The 24,596-nt window shown below is 35.7% G+C and overlaps 1 protein-coding gene across 1 annotated transcript in view; it reads left to right on the top strand.

Annotated features, from left to right (window-relative positions):
* Window positions 1-19,725, top strand: part of THSD7A (thrombospondin type 1 domain containing 7A) — a 596,458-nt gene extending 576,733 nt beyond the window's left edge. Inside the window, exons 27-28 of the mRNA XM_053714101.1 lie at window positions 11,233-11,320; window positions 18,028-19,725. Of these exons, the coding sequence (XP_053570076.1) occupies window positions 11,233-11,320; window positions 18,028-18,112 (173 nt within the window). The 3' untranslated portion in view covers window positions 18,113-19,725. The remainder of the gene's footprint in view (window positions 1-11,232; window positions 11,321-18,027) is intronic.
* The last annotated feature ends 4,871 nt before the right edge of the window (window positions 19,726-24,596 follow it).

Here is a 24,596-nt window from a genome sequence, read left to right as displayed (position 1 = left end):
AAACTCAGCAAAGTTATTGATACAAATTTCCTAACTCTCAATTGCACTTGATAACTCCTGAAATCTGAAGACACACAGCCAGATTACAAGTTTTGTGTTATGGCTGGCTCGCTAATAACTTGCAAGTTATTTCCACCGCTCACCTTTAATAGCGCTGCTTTTACAGGTTTGCAAAAACCCAGCTTGTGCGGGTGATATGGTTGCGTTGAGCTCCATACCGGACCCAAATGCAATCAGTGTTTTGACGTGCTTGTGCACGATTTCCCCATAGATATGAATGGGGAGAGCCGGGTAAAAAAAAAGCCTAACACCTGCAATCGCAGAGCGTAAAGCTCCATAATGCAGCCCCATTGATGTCTATGGGGAAAAAAAAAGTATGTTTAAACCTAACACCCTAACATAAACCCTGAGTCTAAACACCCCTAATCTGCCATCCCCAACATCGCCGACACCTACATTACACTTATTAACCCCTAATCTGCCGCCCCCAATGTCGCTGCCACCTACATAAATTTATTAACCCCTAATCTGCCGCCCCCAATGTTGCCACCTCCACTATTCTAAAGTTATTAACCCCTAAACCTCTGGCTTCCCACATCACTTAGTCTAACGTAGGTTTTATTTTACAGGTAAATTTGTATTTATCTTAACTAGGTAGCTAGCAAATAGTTAATAACTATTTACTAACTAGTCTACCTAGTTAAAATAAATACAAACTTACCTGTGAAATAAAAATAAAACCTAAGATAGCTACAATGTAACTATTAGTTATATTGTAGCTAGCTTAGGTTTTATTTTAGAAGCAAGTATTTAGTTTTAAATAGGAATTATTTAGTTATTAATAGTAGGGTTTATTTAGATTTATTTTAATTATATTTAAGTTAGGAGGTGTTAGGGTTAGGTTTAGGGGTTAATAGGTTTATTATAGCGGTGGAGTGGTCGGACGGCAGATTAGGGGTTAATTATTTTAAATAGTGTTTTTGATTATACAGGGAGTGCAGAATTATTAGGCAAATGAGTATTTTGACCACATCATCCTCTTTATGCATGTTGTCTTACTCCATGCTGTATAGGCTCGAAAGCCTACTACCAATTAAGCATATTAGGTGATGTGCATCTCTGTAATGAGAAGGGGTGTGGTCTAATGACATCAACACCCTATATCAGGAGTGCATAATTATTAGGCAACTTCCTTTCCTTTGGCAAAATGGGTCAAAAGAAGGACTTGACAGGCTCAGAAAAGTCAAAAATAGTGAGATATCTTGCAGGGGGATGCAGCACTCTTAAAATTGCAAAGCTTCTGAAGCGTGATCATCGAACAATCAAGCGTTTCATTCAAAATAGTTAACAGGGTCGCAAGAAGCGTGTGGAAAAACCAAGGCGCAAAATAACTGCCCATGAACTGAGAAAAGTCAAGCGTGCAGCTGCCAAGATGCCACTTGCCACCAGTTTGGCCATATTTCAGAGCTGCAACATCACTGGAGTGCCCAAAAGCACAAGGTGTGCAATACTCAGAGACATGGCCAAGGTAAGAAAGGCTGAAAGACGACCACCACTGAACAAGACACACAAGCTGAAACATCAAGACTGGGCCAAGAAATATCTCAAGACTGATTTTTCTAAGGTTTTATGGACTGATGAAATGAGAGTGAGTCTTGATGGGCCAGATGGATGGGCCCGTGGCTGGATTGGTAAAGGGCAGAGAGCTCCAGTCCGACTCAGACGCCAGCAAGGTGGAGGTGGAGTACTGGTTTGGGCTGGTATCATCAAAGATGAGCTTGTGGGGCCTTTTTGGGTTGAGGATGGAGTCAAGCTCAACTCCCAGTCCTACTGCCAGTTTCTGGAAGACACCTTCTTCAAGCAGTGGTACAGGAAGAAGTCTGCATCCTTCAAGAAAAACATGATTTTCATGCAGGACAATGCTCCATCACACGCGTCCAAGTACTCCACAGCGTGGCTGGCAAGAAAGGGTATAAAAGAAGAAAATCTAATGACATGGCCTCCTTGTTCACCTGATCTGAACCCCATTGAGAACCTGTGGTCCATCATCAAATGTGAGATTTACAAGGAGGGAAAACAGTACACCTCTCTGAACAGTGTCTGGGAGGCTGTGGTTGCTGCTGCACGCAATGTTGATGGTGAACAGATCAAAACACTGACAGAATCCATGGATGGCAGGCTTTTGAGTGTCCTTGCAAAGAAAGGTGGCTATATTGGTCACTGATTTGTTTTTGTTTTGTTTTTGAATGTCAGAAATGTATATTTGTGAATGTTGAGATGTTATATTGGTTTCACTGGTAAAAATAAATAATTGAAATGGGTATATATTTGTTTTTTGTTAAGTTGCCTAATAATTATGCACAGTAATAGTCACCTGCACACACAGATATCCCCCTAAAATAGCTATAACTAAAAACAAACTAAAAACTACTTCCAAAACTATTCAGCTTTGATATTAATGAGTTTTTTGGGCTCATTGAGAACATGGTTGTTGTTCAATAATAAAATTAATCCTCAAAAATACAACTTGCCTAATAATTTTGCACTCCCTGTAGTGGCGACGATGTCGGTGATCGGCGGAATATGGACTAATAATTTTTTTAAGTGGCGGCGATGTCCGGAGTGGCAGATTAGAGGTTAATATTTTTATTATAGTGTTTGCAATGCGGGAGGGACTCAATTTAGGGGTTAATAGGTAGTTTATGGGTGCTAGTGTACTTTTTAACACTTTAGTTATGAGTTTTATGGTATAGCTTTGCAACGTAAAACTCACAACTACTGACTTTAGATGGCGGTACGAATCTTGACGGTATAGAGTGTATTGCTCACTTTTTGGCCTCCCAGGCAAAACTCGTAATACCGGCGCTATGGAAGTCCCATTGAAAAATAACTTTTTTAAAAGTGCGGTACTGACGTTGCGTGATGGCCAATAAAGTGTGCGGTACACGTATACCTGCCAGACTCGTAATAGCAGCGGTAGGGAAAAAGCAGCAGTATACTCATAACACAAAACTCGTAATCTAGCAGATAGTTTGATATGGATTTTTCATGTACGGCCAGCCTACATGAAAACGTTATTTCATGGTGTTCTGGTAATAAATTAGGATCTTCCATTCAGAGAATGATATTTGAATGGAAGAACTAATATTCTTTTTGACATTCATTCATAAATCAAATGTTTCTATAGAAAGAATGTTAATTTCACTAATCTGAATGTTACATTATATTTAAGGGATAAAACCTTGATGGGTCCATTTGAATGTAGCATTCAAATGTTGATTCTCATAGCATAACTCTTTAAGAAGCTGCATTAAACTGTTCATTTCCAATTTATTTTCTTTTTTTCTTAAAGTTACATAAAAGTTTCAAAATGTACTTTCTTTTTACAACTTTGGAATACCTAGGTACGTTCAACAGTGTTCACATATCTTCATCAATATATATAATTTATTAATTTAAAACACTATTGCCATTAAGTACTCAACGCATGTGTATGGCTTATATATTTACTTCAGTATGCCATAATGGAATCAGCTACATTTTAATCATAAGAAATTAATTCTGATTCTAAAAAATAAACTGACATTTTTTTATTTAATTTTTTTATTCCATGTTCTATCAGAATCAAACATTTTTATTTTGACTTTCATGTTCCATTAAATTAAATATAACATTGAAAATAATGAAATTAACATTTATTTAAAATATCACAATATATGTCAATCATTCCAATTAGAATGAGTAGATGTGGCCAGCATTCCATCACCTAGATTACGAGTTTTGCGTTAGAGGCAGTACGGTGCTAACAAGCAGTTTTCCCTCACTGCTCACTTACCTGCAGCGCTGGTATTATGAGTTTTCAGAAACCCGTCGTTAAAAGACAAGAAGTGATCGTTGAGCAAAATTTTGCTCATTACCGCACTTCAATACCAGCGCTGCTTAAGTCAGCGGTGAGCTGGTGTAACGTGCTAATGCACAATTTCCCCATAGGAATCAACGGGGAGAGCCAGCTGAAAAAAAGCACCTGCCAAAAAGCAGCGTAAAACTCCTTAACGCAGCCCCATTGATTCCTATGGGGAAATAAAATTTATGTCTACACCTAACACCCTAACATGAACCCCGAGTCTAAACACCCCTAATCTTACACTTATTAACCCCTAATCTGCCGCCTCCGACATCGCCGACACCTGCATTATATTATTAACCCCTAATCTGCCACTCCGGACACCGCTGCCACCTACATTATATGTATTAACCCCTAATCTGCTGCCCCCAACATCGCCAACACCTACATACTATTTATTAACCCCTAATCTGCCTTCCCCAACATCGCCAACACCTACATACTATTTATTAACCCCTAATCTGCCTTCCCCAATGTCGCCGACACCTACATTATATTTATTAACCCCTAATCTGCCGCCCCCAATGTCAACGACACCTACATTATATTTATTAACCCCTAATTTGCCACCCCCAACATCACCGCCACTATATTAAAGTTATTAACCCCTACACCTAAATCTAACCCTAAACCTAACACCCACTAACTAAAATATAATTTAAATACATCTAAATAAATATTCCTATCATTAACTAAATTATTCCTATTTAAAACTAAATACTTACCTATTAAATAAACCCTAAAATAGCTACAATATAACTAATAGTTACATTGTAGCTAGCTTAGGGTTTATTTTTATTTTACAGGCAAGTTTGTATTTATTTTAACTAGGTAGAATAGTTATTAAATAGTTATTAACTATTTAATAACTACCTAGCTAAAATAAATACAAAGTACCTGTAAAATAAAACCTAACCTAAGTAACAATAACACCTAACACTACACTATAATTAAATAAATTTACTAAATTAAATATAATTAAATAAATTGCATACAATTAGCTAAATTAAATTAGCTAAAGTACAAAAAAACCAATAAATTACAGAATTAACCCAAAGTATTCAGCTCTTTTACCTGTAAAAAAATAAATAATACAAACAACCCCCCAACAGTAAAATCCACTACCCACACAACCAACCCCCCAAATAAAATTCTATCTAAAAAAACCTAAGCTCCCCATTGCCCTGAAAAGGGCATTTGGATGGGCATTGCCCTTAAAAGGGCAGTTAGCTCTTTTGCTGCCCAAAGTCCCTAACCTAAAAATAAAACCCACCCAATACACCCTTAAAAAAACCTAACACTAACCCCTGAAGATCGACTTACCGGGAGACGTCTTCATCCAAGCCAGGCCGAAGTCCTCAACGAAGCCGGGGCGAAGTGGTCCTCCAGACGGGCAGAAGTCTTCATCCAGACGGCATCTTCTATCTTCATCCATCCGGCACGGAGCGGGTCCATCTTCAAGACATACAACGTGGAGCATCCTCTTCTGCCGACGGACTAACGATGAATGAAGGTACTTTAAGTGACGTCATCCAAGATGGCGTCCCTTAGATTCTGATTGGCTGATAGAATTCTATCAGCAAATCAGAATTAAGGTAGAAAAAATCCTATTGGCTGATGCAATCAGCCAATAGGATTGAAGTTCAATCATATTTGCTGATCCAATCAGCCAATAGGATTGAGCTGGCATTCTATTGGCTGTTCCAATCAGCCAATAGAATGCGAGTTCAATCCTATTGGCTGATTGCATCAGCCAATAGGATTTTTTCTACCTTAATTCCGATTGGCTGATAAAATTCTATCAGTCAATCGGAATCTAAGGGACGCCATCTTGGATGATGTCACTTAAAGGTACCTTTATTCGTCGTTAGTCTGTTGGCAGAAGAGGATGCTCCACGTTGGATGTCTTGAAGATGGACCCGCTCCGTGCCAGATGGATGAAGATAGAAGATGCCGTCTGGAGGACCACTTCGCCTGGCTTGGATGAAGACTTCTCCCGGCTTCGTTGAGGACTTCGGCCCGGCTTGGATGAAGACGTCTCCGGGTAAGTCGATCTTCAGGGGGTTAGTGTTAGGTTTTTTTAAGGGTGTATTGGGTGGGTTTTATTTTTAGGTTATCGACTTTGGGCGGCAAAAGAGCTAAATGCCCTTTTAAGGGCGATGCCCATCCAAATTCCCTTTTCATGGCAATGGGGAGCTTAGTTTTTTTAGATAGTATTTTATTTGGGGGGGTTGGTTGTGTGGGTGGTGGGTTTTACTGTTGGGGCGGTTGTTTGTATTTTTTTTTTTACAGGTAAAAGAACTGATTACTTTGGGGCAATGCCCCGCAAAAGGCCCTTTTAAGGGCTCTTGGTAGTTTAGTTTAGGCTAGGGTTTTTTTTTTTATTTTAGGAGGGATTTTTTATTTTAATAGGGCTATTAGATTAGGAGTAATTAGTTTAAATATCTGTAATTTGTTTATTATTTTCTGTAATTTAGTGGGGGGTTTTTTGCACTTTAGCTAATTTAATTTAATTTAGCTAATTGTATGTAATTTATTTAATTTAGTATATTTAATTATAGTGTAGTGTTAGGTGTTATTGTAACTTAGGTTAGGTTTTATTTTACAGGTACTTTTGTATTTATTTTAGCTAGGTAGTTATTAAATAGTTAATAACTATGTAATAACTATTCTACCTAAATAAAATAAATACAAACTTGCCTGTAAAATAAAAATAAACCCTAAGGTAGCTACAATGTAACTATTAGTTATATTGTAGCTAGCTTAGGGTTTATTTTATAGGTAAGTATTTAGTTTTAAATAGGAATAATTTAGTTAATGATAGGAATATTTATTTAGATGTATTTAAATTATATTTAAGTTAGTGGGTGTTAGGTTTAGGGTTAGACTTAGGTTTAGGGGTTAATAACTTTAATATAGTGGCAGCGACGTTGGGGGCGGCAGATTAGGGGTTAATAAATATAATGTAGGTGTCGGCGACATTGGAGAAGACAGATTAAGGGTTAATAGATATATGTAGGTGTCGGCGATGTTGGGGGCAGCAGATTAGGGGTTCATAAATATAATGTAGGTGGCGGCAGTGTCCAGAGCGGCAGATTAGGGGTTAAAAAATGTATTATAGTGTTTGCGATGCGGGAAGGGCCTCGGTTTAGGGCTTAATAGGTAGTTTATGGGTGTTAGTGTACTTTTTATTTTTTATTTTTTAAATTATTTTTATTGAGGCAATAAAACATCCAAGTACAAACATTGTTGATAGGGCAATATCTCAAACAAAAGTACATGACAGTAGTCCTTCGATCAAACAGTAATACAGTGACATTAGGAGGAGCACGGTATTGACCCTAATAAAGCCCCATTTTACAGTTAAGTAACAGGGAAAGCATGTGTCAACAAAATGAAATAGATCCACTTGTGGGATCTGAAAGTCAGTACCTGTCTGGAGACATAACATACAGGAAGAAAGATTCTCAGCATATAACAAACAAAATGAAAATCAGGTGTTATATGATGACTATTATAGTAATATGGGGTGTGTAGATTACCATACTTTAGGTACATAAGTGAGAAAACTCTTATACTAAGACGAAAATAAAAAAGTATTTAGATGTAATGAACACATAATAGTAAACATAGGAAATTCCCGAGGAGCCATTTTTATAAGCTAACCGGGACACTCTCAAACAAGGCTCCACGAGCAGGGCAGAGACAATACCACTCTGCCAAATATGGACGTGGAGGATAAGATGATTATCCCTTACCACATACTTGGAGAAGGGGAGAGTAAGGGGAAAAAGGTGGGGGGTAGGGTAGGGGGGGAGGGGGAGAGAAGGAGGGGGAGGGAAGAGAGAGGGGTAAGGGAAGGAGGTGGGGGGAAGGAGATGAGGGGAAGAAGAAGGGAAGAAGAGAGGGGGAAGGAGAGGAGGGGAAAGGAGAGGGGAAGGAGGGGAAGGAGAGGGGAAGGAGGGGAAGGGGAGGGGAGGGAGGGGGGGAAAAGAAAGAGGTTGGAAAGGAGAGGGGAGGAAAAGGAGAGGGGGGGGAGAGGGGGGAGAGGGGGGGGAGAGGGGGGGAGAGGGGGGGGGAGGAGAGGGGAGGGGACAGAGGGGGGAGGAGAGGGGGGGGAGAGGGGAAGAGGAGAGGAGAGGGGAAGAGGAAAGGGGAAGGGGGAAGAGGGAAGGGGAAGGGGGAAGAGGGAAGGGGAAGGGGGAAGAGGGAATAGGAAAAGGGGGGGGAAGGGAAGAGGAGAAGAGGGACCAAGGGGAGCGGAATTAAATCAGATAATTAACAAGTGATCCCTAACATAAGCCCCAGGGGCACCGAGGACAATAGGTATCTATTCGGATATCAAGAGCGGCTATTGTGTTTCTGTAATCATGTGCCTAGTTATAGTCCCAAACAACAATTCTAAAACTTGTACACACATTTTTGTATCAGTTTAGCTGGATAGCCACTCCTTAATAGCACAGACATAGAGCAACCCCTTAAGAGCTATAAAGGTCAAGGTTCAGTATATAGTGATATTGTAAGGGATCTGCATGCCAGGATATATACACTCAAGTTTTTGGAGGAATAGGTAACTAGTTTAGGTAAAGTATTCAAATATGCTCAATAATTAATTAGTAGTGAACTGTCTTAAACACACGAAGCACACACACGTCGGCTTTTACAATCCTCATATAGTCTAAAACTGCACAGAAGGATACTAGTTAGATTAGACTTTTAGCTACGCACAGCGGGGCCTGTCTTAAGATAGAGCTGTAAGATAATAAACATCACCCTCTGTCATACATTTATATTTTGTCTGGGCCCAACAGAAAACATATATGTAATGTACTTCAATATGCAGAGGATTACATTTGTAGATGTACTCTAGGATCCAACTTATTAATGAGGCTCAGTATACACATCAGTATTAGTCAGAAAGGACCCTGGTGAGCCTATGAGAAACCCACCAGGATTGTTAGGCACAGTTGCAATGTTATTAGGACTTGCCTCAATTAGAGGGCAGCAGCCACCTGTCTAATCAGGAGTATTTAGAATAGGTAAGGGGTACCTATAGAGGGTAATAGCTAGGGGGCCCCAGGGCACCGAACATATCGGTGGAGTGTTATACATTGTTCCAATTCTAGTGACAGAATATAGTGTAGTAATGCAGTAAATGTCTGCCTAAATAACTAACACTGCCCAATGGGGAGCTCTAATCCCACACCCTTAAATAGAGTAATGTAGTATCACAGTATATAGGGGGTAATAGCTAGAGGGACCCCTTAGTACCCAACTTATCAGAGGAGTGCTATATACTTTTCCAATTGCAGTGGCAGAGTATATTGTAGCGATACAGTAAATTATTGTATAATAAATAACACTGCCAGATGGGCAGCTCCAATCGCACCCCCTGAGAATGGGTTATTTAGCGTCCCACTAAGAAACCCTGAGATACTCCAAACTGCTCACAAGTGGCCAAGTCTGCCTTTATATACAGACAAATAAATATGCGTAGCTGAACAAGCCGTTAGGCAGTTACTAGATACCTAGAAAAGAAAAAAACAGAGCATTGCTAACAAATTGTCTAAACTTAGACTGGGTTGAATTGAGTGTCAAACATTCTTATAACAGCAGCACACCCAGCAGACCAGGCACAAAGCACCCGAATGTCCTGAGCGTAAGCCAAAATTGCATCAGTGCTATAAAGAGTACCGGAGCCATGATACCCATTGTTCAGATAGGGCAGGTTCATTCCCGCACACACATACAGTCCAGCGTTGGGGGAGCTGGTGGGAACAAACACAACAAACCCCAACGGAGTGATCCTGAGCAGGTGTAGTGTTCGGGGTCAAAATCTCACACACCCCGCAAGTCCACTCATGTCCCTTACCCTATGCCGGTCCGGGAGGCATTATTCGCATAGGTATATGGGGTCTGTATGTTTCGCCAGGAGGCGGCTTCAGATGTCAATGGGACAGCGGGCAAAAGCCCCAAAATCCTGCAGACCTCGTCTTGTAGCAGTAGAAGTCCTGTACTAGGCAGATAGAAGAGTCCCGATCTAAGTAGCTGGGGTTTAGCGCATAGAAGTTCTCTAGCCATCCGTCCAGCTTGTACCCCACTTCGGTCCCACCCGAGAGAGCCGGCCGCATCTCCCCAGTTAGGAACCAAGGCGGGCGGGAGGATCTCACAAGCTCCCAGGTGTGCCGGTTCCTCACATCTGTTCCTCTGCGGGTATACAGGTTCACGCTGCATGTTCATTTGTCCTCCTTTACTCTGCCCGCTAGTCCCCGTGTAAGCCAAGGAGTCAAACATGGCCGACCCCGCACGCATGTCGCGTAGCTTCACCTCGAGGCTGTCAAATCTCTCAAGTATTTTTTGCTCAAAGTCTGACAGCAGTCTGTAAATAGCAGCACTAGCCATCTCCATACTCTAAACTGTCTGTACCCTGGCACTCTAAATAGGCAAATTATTTGAAGTTGGCAGTTCTCCTGCCGTGAGCTGGAAAATGGCCGCGGCTCTAAAGTCCCAGTAGGAACCGTCACAGAATCTGCTTAAATTTTGGACTCGCTGAAGATTATAAGTCCCTGGGCTTCTTGATTCTGTTCCACAGGCCTGCAGACACCTTATTGTTGCATAATAAGCTGGGCTGAGCAGGTAGGTATATAGTTATTAATAATATATAGCCGGAGCTATGCTGATAGACAACCGCTCAGTTCCCAGGCTTGCTCCGCCCCCCGTTAGTGTACTTTTTAGCACTTTAGTTATGAGTTTTATGCTACGGCGTTGTAGTGTAAAACTCATAACTACTGACTTTTAAATGCGTTAGGGATCTTGACAGGGTAGGGTGTACCGCACACTTTTTGGCCTCCCAGGACAGACTCGTAATATCAGCGCTATGGAAGTCCCATAGAAAAAATACTTTACAAAGTTTACGTAAGTCGTTATGCAGTAAGGCCAAAAAAGTTTGCGGTACACCTAAACCTGCAAGACTCGTAGTACCAGGGGGCGTAAAAAAAGCAGCGTTAGGACCTCTTAACGCTGCTTTTTTACCCTAACGCATAATCTAGCCGCATGTTTCTAATAAATATGGCATTCTATTTGGCCATCCCTCATTTTATGAATGTTGCATTAATATACTTCATTAATTACTAGCACTACATAGTAATCCTGTTACTAACTGTTTATGATTAATTTTCCTAAGGATATTTCTTCTGTAACCCACTGTGTGCCAAAGAGGGCTGCAGCTAATTGAAATGCAATGTGCTGCATCTGTCTAAAGCACCATTAACAGCTCTTACAAATATTAGTAACTTGACTAATCCATTACTAACATTCATTCTTTCTAGATGGGAGGCTGAAGACTTGGGTTTATGGGGTTGCAGCAGGAGCCTTTGTTCTTCTCATCTTTATTGTTTCTATGATCTATTTGGCCTGGTGAGTGTTCTACATTTTCTAGTATCAATCTTTATACCATGTATATAAACTATTTTATTTTGTGCATAGAGTTTTTCATCTGTGGTAATTATGGGGATGTGCTAACTTCTGAAGTTGAATTGTAAAAATATGTTTCAATCACTCTCACAGTCACTCTCTTTATTAAACTGGAGAGTTTTCTATGGGGGAGGAAGTCGGAATTTAATGTATAGTAGAATGTATATGATTTTTGGTTGTTGCAGAATATTATTACTCTTTAAACCCAATTTAATGTATTTACTACATTTTTTGTTGTGTGTATTACTGAAAAATTCGGCAAAGGTGTACTGAGTGAATAGAACTTATACTTTTTTTAGTGTTACCTAAACCAGATTCACCAAGAAAAATATGCTCTTTCGGTGCAAATGAACATTCCCAAAGATTGCTAGCTTAAACCTTCAGTTTGTTAATGTATATCATAAAACAAAACTTTTATTCAAATAAAAACAATATACTATAATCATTAACTTAATTCTCACCGGCACCAAATCTCAAAGGTCTAGCAACACAAAATGTTGAACATTGCTGAATCACTTCATGTAATATAGGGTTTGACACAATGTATTTATTTTATAGAAAGAAGTGTAATAAATAAAGTGATGTTATGTCAAGGCTATTTAGGGAAGCAACGATATAGCTGGAATTAAATATTAAAAAAAAAAACAGAAGGGTGGTCCAGGATCACATAATAATAAATAAAGACTTCCTAAATGGTGCTGACTTCCACAAAACAAAAGTATTAGCAAAAAAGATAAAGAAAGAAATGTTATGCCCATTAAACTGTGTAAAAGGTAGCACAAATAAATGATATAAATATGTATTAAATAGCAGATTACCTATATAATAAACAATAATACAAAAGGAATATAAACCAATAAGCATATCATAATTGTGTCGAGAAATGTTTAACCAGCAGGAATATACGTGGAAAGGGACCAACATGTTAAAATAGGATGAAGGGATCCAGCAATTATATGCTATAATTACAAAGAGTGTATTCCAGCATATGTTCACTCGCAGAATCTAAACGCCACAATACAGCAACTTAATATATGGAAGTTGAGCATATTTGGTACAGCTCCAAAGATTTCCAGTAATGGGATGTACCTGTATGCCTCTGCAAACACTCATAGTACTTATTTAACCACACCCACCTATTAGATGAAGCCAAATCCAAGTCATTATTACCAGATGTGGAAAGTAGACCTTCCTTCCCTGGCTATTAAAGGGACATGAAACCCAGAATTGTTCTTTCATGATTCAGATAGAACGTACAATTTTAAACAACATTCCAACTTTCTTCAATTATCTATTTTGCTTCATTTTTTTAAATATACTTTGTTGAATAAATAGCAATGCACGTGGGTAAGTCAATCACATGAGGCATCTATTGGCAGCCACTAAGCCTATTTAGATATGCTTTTTAACAAAGGATATCCAGAGAAGGAAGCACATTAGATAAAAGAAGTAAATTGGAAAGTTGTTTAATATGTAATGCCCTTTCTAAATCATGAAAGAAAAAAAATTGGGTTTCATGTCCCTTTAAGATGCCTTGTGTATAGCCACTAAGCTTTTAGAAGCAGGCAGCAAATTGTCTGCAGCAACAAACATCCAAACTGCTCGAGGTCCCGTAGTGACTGAACACGCCACCGGAAGTGCAGGCAGTCCCATGGTGTAGCAAACATCCGAGGGGTGCACGCCAGAAAGCGGCCGAGTCTGCCGCAACTAATGAACAAAAGAAGAAACGGCTGCACATATAACAGGCACAAAAAGTTAAAAAATAACTTTTAATGTTGCAGATTAAAAGAACAGGTACAGAGGCAAAGAACTCAGAAGTCTAAAGAGTCTGCACATGCAGGACAAATGGGTACTTGCTACTAATGCTTAAAATGCGGCACAATTCCATCTCATACCCCTTTTCCCCACACACCCTTGAAGGGACATGAAACCAATTTGTTTTCTTTCACAATTCATAAAGAACATGCAATTGTAAGCAAATTTCTAATGTAATTCTAATATCAAGTTTTCTTCATTTCCATGGTATCTTCTGTAGAACAGTTGTATGTAAGCTCAGGAGCATGCATACGTCTGAAGCACTACATGGCAGCAGTTTTGCAAGAATTTTATCCATTTGGAAGAGCAATAGATAGTGATCCAGATAGCGACCCTGCCATATAGTGATCCAGACAACTACCTAGGTATCTCTTCAACACAGACTATCATGGGAACAAAGCAAATGTAATAATTGCAGTAAATTGGGAACTTTTATTTTATTTTTATTGTATGTTCTGTCTGAATCACAAAGGAGAATTTTTGAGTTTATATCCCTTTAATTTAAATTGTATATATCACTGAAGAGACTTCTCCATGTCTAGTGAATCTACCTACATGGAACTTTATTATAAAATGAATAAACTTGAGTCTGTATGGAAGTTCTTTACATTAAGGGGGTGTTGAACAGCAAATAAAGGTTAGACATAATAATTTAGTCAAAGCAAATAGCCTGAGCATAGTAGGAGTTATGTTTATTCAATTATTTTAACTGTTTAAATGATGAAAATATAAATGTAAAGGTTTATTTTCTATAAAGTTATGGATATAACCATGTTGAAACCTAGGGTCCCCCATTATCTATCTGTTCTGCTTAGGGCAATTAGAGACAAATATAACAGTGGCAAGGAAACCTAGATTTAAACATGATGGTGCCCATTACTTATAGAAACTCAGTGGAATAGAGAAAACCAACAAATTTCAGTACAGGTGGACAAAATAATTAATGCAAGTATAATTAAAGGGATACCAAACCCAATTTTTTTCTTTCATGATTCAGATAGAGCATGCAATTTTAAGCAACTTTCTAATTTATTAATATTATCAATTTGTCTTTGTTGTCTTGCTATCTTTATTTTAAAAAGAAGATATCTAAGCTAAGGAGCCAGACCATTTTTGGTTTAGAACCCTCGATAGCACGTGATGATTGGTGAGTATATTTAGCCAGCAAGCACAACCCAGGTGCTGAACCAAAAATGAGCTTGCTCCTTAGTTTAGAGTCCACAGTCTTTTTTAAATAAACACTTTTTGGGAACAAGATCCTACAGAGCATGTGCACAAACTCACAGGGTATACATATACTAGTCTGTGATTGGCTAATGTCTGTCACATAATACAGCGCGCCAGAAAATGGGAGAAAAATTAAAGTTGTCAGAAAAAAATATACTGCTTATTTAATAGTAGTAGATGTTAAACCATTGTATTTTTATTATGCGCTTGTTAATTATACACTTCTACTGTATTTAGTGGTCCTTTAATAACCCTTTAAATAATATTTAAATGCTTTCATTTACTATAGAAGCCTTTTAAGTGAGTCAGTATAACAAGGAATAATGCTTCACACTCTTAACCTTTCATAAATATTCTATTGTATTTTTTTTTTATGTGACAACTTTAAAAACCACAAATTATAAACTGATATCCCGAAATGTATTTCTAATTACATCATGTTGAAAAGGGAAGACAGCTGATTTTACTTAAACTATAATAAACTTATTGAACGTAAATGTTACTGTATGACTCTCATATGAAAGCTGAGCATGGCTGCTTTTTTAGCAATGATTTCTTGGTTCAGTATTTTTATTCACTGCAAGAACATTAAATTACACATATGAGTACACCCCTATGAACTTTTATATTATTCTGCAATGGTACAGTAGAAACACAGTTATGAAATATAAAGGTCTCCTTTGAATTGATGTCCTTAGTTTTTGTGCCCAGCGATACATCAGCTTCATAGATTGTTTTACAAATAGGCTGAAGATGGTTTGAGATAAAAATGTATACGAGACAATTTTATCTCATTCTAAGCGCTGAAAACAGATTGTTTGAGTAATCTTTCTCCAGTGCCAGAATACATTTGGAATGTTCCCAAAGGGCTCTGGGACCAACATTGTACATTTTAAATTTAGGAATTCAATGAAAATTAAATGTATTAATATACAGAGATAAAAAGAAATTGTATTGTTATTGTAAAATATTGTTTTGTGAAAATTGAATTCAGTCTACTAAAATACATTAAAATATACATTACCTGGGAAAAAAAAACACAGTTGTGAAGCGCAGACTAAAACAACTTAATCTCAATGTGAGCATTTATATGTGACTATTGTAAATATTACTTTCATTTTTAATCTCACATGCAACGTTTAATTAAAATACATTGTTTGGATGTCAGTATTGCTTTGAGTGCCTTGTAGTTATGTTAATGTAATTAAAAATGAACATGTAAATGAATTACTGAAAGTTAATCATGAAGCTATTTTCTGTTCTTTAGAGATTTCTTATAATAGTATAGTTAAGTTTTTAACCGTGACACATTTAAACAAATTACAAATTTTTTTGTTCCTCAGGGGTGTGTTCAAGTGCAGCTCAGCTTCACACAGAAAAAGTTTTAACTACTCATAATGTCTATAATAGTATTAAGAGATTGTAATCAGAGGTGTTAATATTTTATTTTAACAGTTTATTAGTTGCATACAAACATGGGAAATATATATTGCAATTTAAATTAATGGACAAAATGACCAAATAATGATGCATTAATGTGGTATGTCTCAAATCCCTAAACATAGACAAATCTCACAAAAGTTGAAGAACAATATCTATTTGATGTGACATGTTGGTCTCCTATATGGAGTCTGTTAAAGATATACACATTATTTTACTAACTTCAAATGATTTAAAGTATGGTTTTGTGTTTCTTTATGTATGACATCTTTATGCATTAGAAACATTTCTATAAAAGATGACCAAGTGCAAGAATAATTCATCCAGAACTTTATCTAGTAGTTTATGCATATTAGCAATTCTTGATTTTTTTGTTTGTGTTACTGGTGGTCCTCTATATCTGTAATGCTGCGTTACCTCTCTTCTTAGTTTACAGATACTTGGGCATATTAATGTACACAGAAAAGACCTAAACATGCTTTAAACAAAGACTACCACATAAAAAACACATTTAATTACAATTGAAATTGTACATCATAGTACATAGTAATGTAATAGCAGAGATTACAATTTCATGGAGGGACCTCATTGTAGAGCTCTGTCCCTTTGGAACTTTTTTTTTCCTTTTAATGTCTCAACAGTGAACCTGGTACTGCACAAACCACGTCCTACTTAATCCTACCCACTTGGCTCTGACCTACAATACAACGATTCAACCTTTAGGCTGCTTGGTTGGAACCCTCTCCCCATATATTTTATTGAGATGTATGGATCAGGATATTAAATATTGTTATTGTGTAAAATTGAGTCAATTATTAAAAATGATAAAGGTGTTAGTATTGGAATACTTATTCTCAGTGGAGAATGCTATGTTAAATATTTGTAAATCAAAGCTTTAGACCAGTGTACCCAATACCAGTCCACATGGGCCCTACATACCAAGGCTTAATCATTTTATTTGAGACACCTACCCTCTAAAAAAATATATAATTGTGGGTGCCACTACCCAATATACTGTAAATATAAAAAGCACCAATATTTTTATATATTTGTTTATTGATTTTTTTAAATATTTATTTTAACAAGATCAAAGTGTGGTGCACATTTAACAGAGAAAAAATAGGTTGTGACAGGAAATATGACAGAAAATATGAACAACTGGCCCATTAAATTGACAGTAAAGTAAAAAATGTAATGGATTGGATAGAGCATAGAATGCTTGACACCTTTACAATGTATTTCTATTATAAATTTTGCTTATTGCTCTTGTATCCTTTTCTTAAAAGTAGTCATAGGTGAACTCAGGAGCCTGCACATATCATTAGCATATCATTTGCAACAATATTTATATCAATCCAAGTAGATTTAGAATCAGCACATTACCACATAACAGCCGTATAAAGTCATAATATAGGTGCAACACCTCCCAGCCCCCCTCAATGAGTTCAATCAAATGTCCTCAATATAAAACAAATATAAGGTGGCACTCATCAATAAAAGCAAACCTTTATTGAAACAAGCTTGTTCCAGTAAAGGTTTGCTCTTATTGATGAATGCCACCTTCACTTTTTTGTATTGAGAATGTTTATATCAATGTTATACAGTTACATACACTGCTGCCACATAATGTTACAGACACTATATGGCAGCATAGTTTGCAACTATGTATAAAATTGATATAAATATTGTGGAAAACACTGCTGTCTGATATCTAAAGACATGTGTACACACGGAGCTCACCTAGGATTACTCTTCAACAAAGGATACCAAGAGAACTAAGCAACATTGATATTAAAAGTAACTAGAAAAGTTGTTTAAAATTTCATGCACTGTCTGAATCATGAATGTTTAATTTTGACATTTACTCTCCCTTTAAATCTGCTCATATTTCCTAAAGGGAAAGCTTCATTCATTTTTTCAAATAGACTTATGCTTATCCCAGTCATATAGATTTATATCTATTTTATTCAAACATTTTAAATACAGTATAATTTACTGAATAAGTCATTTTTTCCATATACAGTAAGCATAAACAAATTTACATTTTAGGTGCAACTTTACAGTTTTATATTATCTATAATGTCGTTATTAATTGTGTTTTTTTTTAAGATTAGTTATGAACTTTTGTATTAATCATTTCTTTTCGTATTTTTTTTTATTTTTTTAAGCAAAAAGCCAAAGAAGCCCCCAAGAAGACAAAACAACCGCTTGAAACCCCTCACCTTGGCTTATGATGGAGATGTGGACATGTAAAAAAAAAACTTAAAAAAAAACTTGGAAAACATAAATTTTTCAATATCTAAATTTAAATAAAACCAGAACATCTACGTTTTGAGAATAGCCACCTAAAGAACTCATGAGGGTTACAAACGTACTTTGAGGAAATATTGATATTTTGATTCCAGATTTCGAAAACACGACAACAACATATTAAATGACATAATATCCATATTTTTGTTTTCTGGATCCTTCAAGCTGCAAAGACATGTTCTGCTATCATGCGCAAGTATACTGGCCCTTGACCAGACTGGCTCAATGTATTATTGTTATGTTGCCATCAGTACAAATCTATACAGACCATCTTCTGGACATCTTTCCTTGTACCTACTCAGATAAACTGTAAAAGTTTGTAATGAACTTTATTGTATATAATGTCACATAGATGGCTGATGTTTATATACATTGAGTATCTAGGGTGTTTTTTTTTTTTTTTTTTTTTTTTTTTAATTTACGTTCATGACTTAATATGGAATGATGGGACTTAAAATTTCTAAAGCATTCGTGCCACAATTACAACTAACATGAAAGTGTCCTCTAATGCAGTATTTTATAGTACTCTCTAAATACACTCACTTGTAAATGTTATAATCTTTCTACTTTCTCTATCTCTCATAATGTTGCCTACATCTTTTTTGCTATGTGTAAGGCAAGATTTTGCACTATATTAGTGCAGCATGATATGCACTTAACTAGAATTGCCATAGAAAATGCCTCTTTTCATAAGGGATGGTGAGTCATGTGCTAGCAGTATCAAGTAGACATTAAACAGAACTTGAAAGTCAGGAGAGTAGAGTTTGGTGACAAGATACAATTGACAATATCCTTTGTACATATATTTAGCTGTTTCTTGTCACATTAGCTATTTTCTAGTTAGTAGGTGTAATGTATCTTTTTCTCAATCTACAGACATTTTTTTAATATTTGGTATAATAAGCTATACTTTGTTTTCCTGTGTATATAATTGTAGTTTATAATGGAAATAATATTATGTTAAGAATAGTAAGTTATTGCAACCAACTGCAAAATGTTGTACACCCAAGATATTAAATAAGAATGCAGGAGCCAAATACTGCTATTGTGGTAAATTATCTAATTAGTTCATCCTTATGTTTATCAATAACTTTCCTGTATGCTTTGCCCCCTGTATGGACCACACCTGTCCCAACATCCAGTGTTATGTTAACTATATAAAGATTAACAGTATATATTACACCTCCTGAGTCCTGATACCATAAACCCTTTTTCAGGATATACATTGTACCTTCTCATACCTTCACCCCTGAAAGTGTGGGGTCCCACAAAGTGCAGGGCCCTGGGTGGGTGCCCTTCTCGCCCTGCCCAAAAGATAGGCCTGCTTACTACAGTCTATTACTATGTATGCTATTAACTGTTTTAGCGTTCTCTTTCTTCAAATGTATTTGTGGGAAGATTATTTTACAGTTAAAATAATATTTTTTATCAATAAATTCTATATGATGTTTTTTTGTTTTTAAAAAAAGAAAAGTTTTTTACACTGAATTAGAATCTACCACCTTTGCTAAAATGTTTCCTTGACAAATTTATATAAAGTTTGGTGTTTTTCAGTATTAACTTTAATTGATACTTTATTTATTATTCATATGCAGAGTACACATGTAATAAGTGACTTCTCTAGATTTTCTTTTTAACAAACATATCTTATTAACTGCCCCAAATACATTGTTATTTTACTATGTTATGACTATTTATCACACTCCGAATGACTTTATATAACTACATACACGTAAAACATCTTTTAACATATTTATAAGCTATATGATCTATTTACTAATTTAAAAATAGTTAAACAAAATGAACTCATACAAATATACAGGTAGCACAATAATTACTATATAATGCTCATTATCTTCTATATTCAGCAAATATCTTTTATTTACAGTGTTTTTAATGAAAATATGTAGTAGCTAACAAATATTCATATATTAAATTCTATTGCCATCAATAAATGTAGTCCTTTAAACTATGGTAATTTAAATTTTAGATTAGGTGTGTCATGTATAAATATGTGAAGTAATCGAAGTGTGCAGAAATCCAATACACCTATTCATCAAGGCTGGCTCACCAACCATGCAAGTATGAATAAAGCTGAGGGGTCTATTTTAGTTTAGTTTTTTCTGGTTTGCCAAAAGCAATAGGATTTTTAAATGAGTTTTTCAATGTTCAGGAGTATTGTACAAATCACATAATGACAAACACAGGTTTTATATTCCCTGTAAACGAATTAAGCATTTCAAACTCCCACATTCTAGATTGGAAATAATGGTTTTCATTGAAAGAATACTACAAAATCTTTAATGGTTTGACAACAGCAATAATTTCTGATTAGAAAACTTGACGAAAATGTTTTTTTCTTTAAAAAATAAAATAAAATCACATGACAAATGTTTGATCAGACATACTAATTAATCCCACTCAACATAAATGCTAATTCCATAAAGGTGAACATTCATTTTATGATGCATCCAATGATAACTTCATTGATGTTACTAGCTGCATACTTTTTAATATAAATAAAACACATTTATGTCCCATGTTTAAATAACAGTATAAAAATGTAATGTTTTATGGAGATAAAAAATTAATAAAATATTATTAATAGTTAGAGAAAGCTAAGCATTTGTTTAAGTGTACATTGAAATTAATGCATTTTAAAATTAATGTTTTTTCTCATAACCTTTATTATAAAGCACCAAACTTCTACACATTAAATGGATATTAAACACAAAATTGAATTTCTTATAAAGGGCCAGATTACAAGTGGATCGGTATTTAGCGCTCCTGCTCGAGGGTAAACACAGCTACGAAGTATTCTTTTTGCACGCGGGTTAGCTCTCGTATTACAAGTTGAAATTAAAAGATTTGTGTGCGAGCGAAGCCCGACACATGCTAATTTCAGGACTTCAGATATCACAGCCGCTCTAACTATTTCACTGCACTTACCCGATAGGAGTTAATATTTCACAGTCTTATGTTCTTTACATTCAGTAAAATATTTATATTTGAAATAAATATCTATATATACATATATATCTGTTCCTATACATTAAAATTATCACATATACAGAAATATATGCTTAATAATAAAAATAAAAAAAATGTGAAGAACATAGGAATGTAAAATAAACTCTTTAGGTTTTTCTCTTTAGGTCTAACACGGCGTTGGGTTAGCGCACATGCAGAATTAGTTATCTTAAGGCACGTTATTTAAATATTATATATGAAATATCGATAGAAATATTAGTAATAATTATTTGAGTATTATAAACACTGTAAAATATACATTTATATTCAGTTTTTAAAAAAAATATTTTAGTAAATTATTATTTACATTAATTATTAATATTTTTCAATATTTAAAATGTAATAAATACATAACGCACCGTAAGATAACTCATGTCAGTGCATATAAGTCCGAAAGAAGTACACAAATTCTTCATATGCACTAATCCGACGTGATTTATCTTAAGGTGGGTTGTGTATTTATTAAATACAAAATATTGCAAAATATTAATGTTAATAATTAATAATGCACCTTAAGATAATTATTCAAGTACACTAACCTGACACTAAGATAGACATAAAGCCTGAAACCCAAAGTGTGTTACACATATTTTTACAGTCCAATGTTCTTCACATAGAAATGTATTATTATTATATTATATTATATATGATAATATAAAATATATATCTATTGGAATATATAGTTGTAGGTATATGTGTATGTATATATTTATATATATATATATATATATATATATATATATATATATATATATATATATACAGAACATTGGAATGTGAAATATTTTCAGCAAATGCACAGTAAAACACATTATTAAATATTATAGATTTGTAATTTACACACACACATATACAGGTAGCTCTCAGTTTATGCCAGGGTTAGGTTCCAGAAGGAATGGTTGTAAATTGAAATCGTTGTAAATTGAAACCCAGTTTATAATGTAAGTCAATGGGAAGTGAGGGAGTTAGGTTCCAGGCCCCTCTCAAAATTGACATAAGTAACACCTAATACATTATTTTTAAAGCTTTGAAATTAAGACTTTAAATGCTAAACAGCATTATAAACAGTATCAAATAATCATACAACACAGAATATATAATTAAACTAAGTTAAATGAACAAAAACATTTGCTAAACTGCATTATAAACCTTATGAAATAATCACACAACACAGACTTTACTTGCATTTTTCTGCAAACAGTTCTTTTTATGCATTCCAATCTGGACTGATTTATAGACAGAAAGATCTTGTTCCTATAAAAGCTGCTTGATAGCTCATGTCTAGCTAGACTAATTAATTCCAGCCTGTTTCTGTGCTTGGCTTTGCATATCTTTGCTGCAACACAAGCGGACAGCTCCACCTACTGGCTATTTTAATCAATGCAATGCTTCTCAATGCTTTTCAATAGCAGTCACATGACTGAAAAAAGGTTGTTATTCTGAAATTGCGCAAATTGAACCGGCTTAAATTGAGGGCCACCTGTATATATACAGTATATATATATATATATATATATATATATATATATATATATATATATATATATATATATATATATATATATATATATATATAGCCCTTTGCAGTCAAATACATGGCCATATACCATATACATTTTAACCCTTATAACTTATTTTTATCAATATTTATATGAATATTTTTTTTTCTCAGATAATATTTATATATGTGTAACAATGTATTTTATGGTATTTATGTTGTGTTTGGTGCAACTTTTTTTGAACCTTAACCCTTTATGCAATGTCTTCAGTTTCCCTAAGCTAATGTACGTTAAATTTGATTGCGCTCAATCAAACATGTTTACTTTAAACATATAACATGGACACAAATTAACGCTAACATTATTGCGCCACTTGTAATCTAGCCCAAATGTTTAATTAAGGAAAAGCAAATTACTTTTTTATACATATTCACTATATATTTATCTCCTATTGCTGTAAAATATGTGCTTATTCAACTCACATCAGAAAAGTCTGGACTGTCCCCATCGTACTTAAATTGATATGAATGTCAAAGATAGTTTTATGATTCAGTTAGGGAGTGCAATCAAAAAAATCTGTTGTCAAATGTACTTATTTCTCTTGGCAACCTTTGTTGCAACTTAGCGCCTTTCTATGACAAAACCTACAAAAACGTGGCCCATTTCTATGACAGAATATCTAGGTGTTTGCAACAATTTATGATATTGCTGTAAACGATGCTGTAAAATCAGCTGCCATATAGTTTTCAAGACCCATGCTCGCTGATGAACCTACCTAGGCAGTAGATATGTTTAAAAAAAGGCTAAAGGCAAAGGTCTTTAAGTGCAGGCACTGCAATGCGCTAAAGGGAAGTATTTAACGCTACAGGTGAACTTTTTCACCTGTACCAAAGGAACATTTACATTCATTTAACGAAAACTAATGTAAATGTTCACGAATATTCAGGATTTGTTTAGTTTGAATAATGAATAGCACAATGTTTTTTAAATATTCATTACGAAAAATGTATCTTTCGTCTGTTCATCCTGTAAAAAGTATATTAAATGGATATTAAAGAGACATTAAACACTAAACACATTTCATAAGCATAGTACTGAGGTTATTCTCCGTCTCCCTCTAGTCATGGGTGTCGCCATGTTGAAATCTAGCTTTCACTGCATTGCATTAATGAGGTCTTTGCACATGTGCCACAATTCTCCTTCATATTCCTGCAGTGAAACCAAGCCTCCTAAATGGCAGCATTCATAATTATTAGAAAAAGAGAATGTTAAGTCAGACTCTGGAGGTGCGCTAGGCGCCAAAATAGTTGAATAACAAACAATGGGCGAAGATCAAAGGCTGCTCTCTCAAGTTATACGACAATGGCCAAAACAAATCCTGAATGGAATGAAAAGAGGCGCCAATAGGGTGATAACGTTAGCACAAGAGACAATAGCAACAAGCAACGAAGAGTATACTCACAAATGGAGCGGCACTGATTTGCGCCAGACACAGCAGACCGGGACCTGTTCATCGCCTGGCAGACCAGCAATCGATCAAAACTCCAAGCGGTCACTTGGGACCCTTCGACCAATCAGGTATAAGGACACGTCCACACCTTGTTCCTCACGGCCGCTCCACCAATCCAAAGACAATCTGGATACACACCTTCCTCCCTTGGAAGCACAGTGGGATACCCGTATTCAATGAATACTGAGTGAGATACGCAGGGCGGGTGGTATTATAGTCCGAAAACCACAGGACCCAAAAACTTAATTCCGGTAACACTGATATGGACTCCAAAGGGGTAAAAGTTAAAAGGTTTATTAAAAATGTTAAAAGAAACTAGCAACGCGTTTCTCGGCTACACAGAGCCGTTTCATCAGGCTGACCGCTTGGAGTTTTGATCGATTGCTGG

The sequence above is a fragment of the Bombina bombina genome, chromosome 5 (assembly GCF_027579735.1).
Source record: "Bombina bombina isolate aBomBom1 chromosome 5, aBomBom1.pri, whole genome shotgun sequence".
In the NCBI taxonomy this organism is placed as follows: domain Eukaryota; kingdom Metazoa; phylum Chordata; class Amphibia; order Anura; family Bombinatoridae; genus Bombina; species Bombina bombina.
The sequence above is the reverse complement of the archived record's forward strand: the minus strand, read 5'-3'. Positions and strand labels throughout refer to the sequence as shown.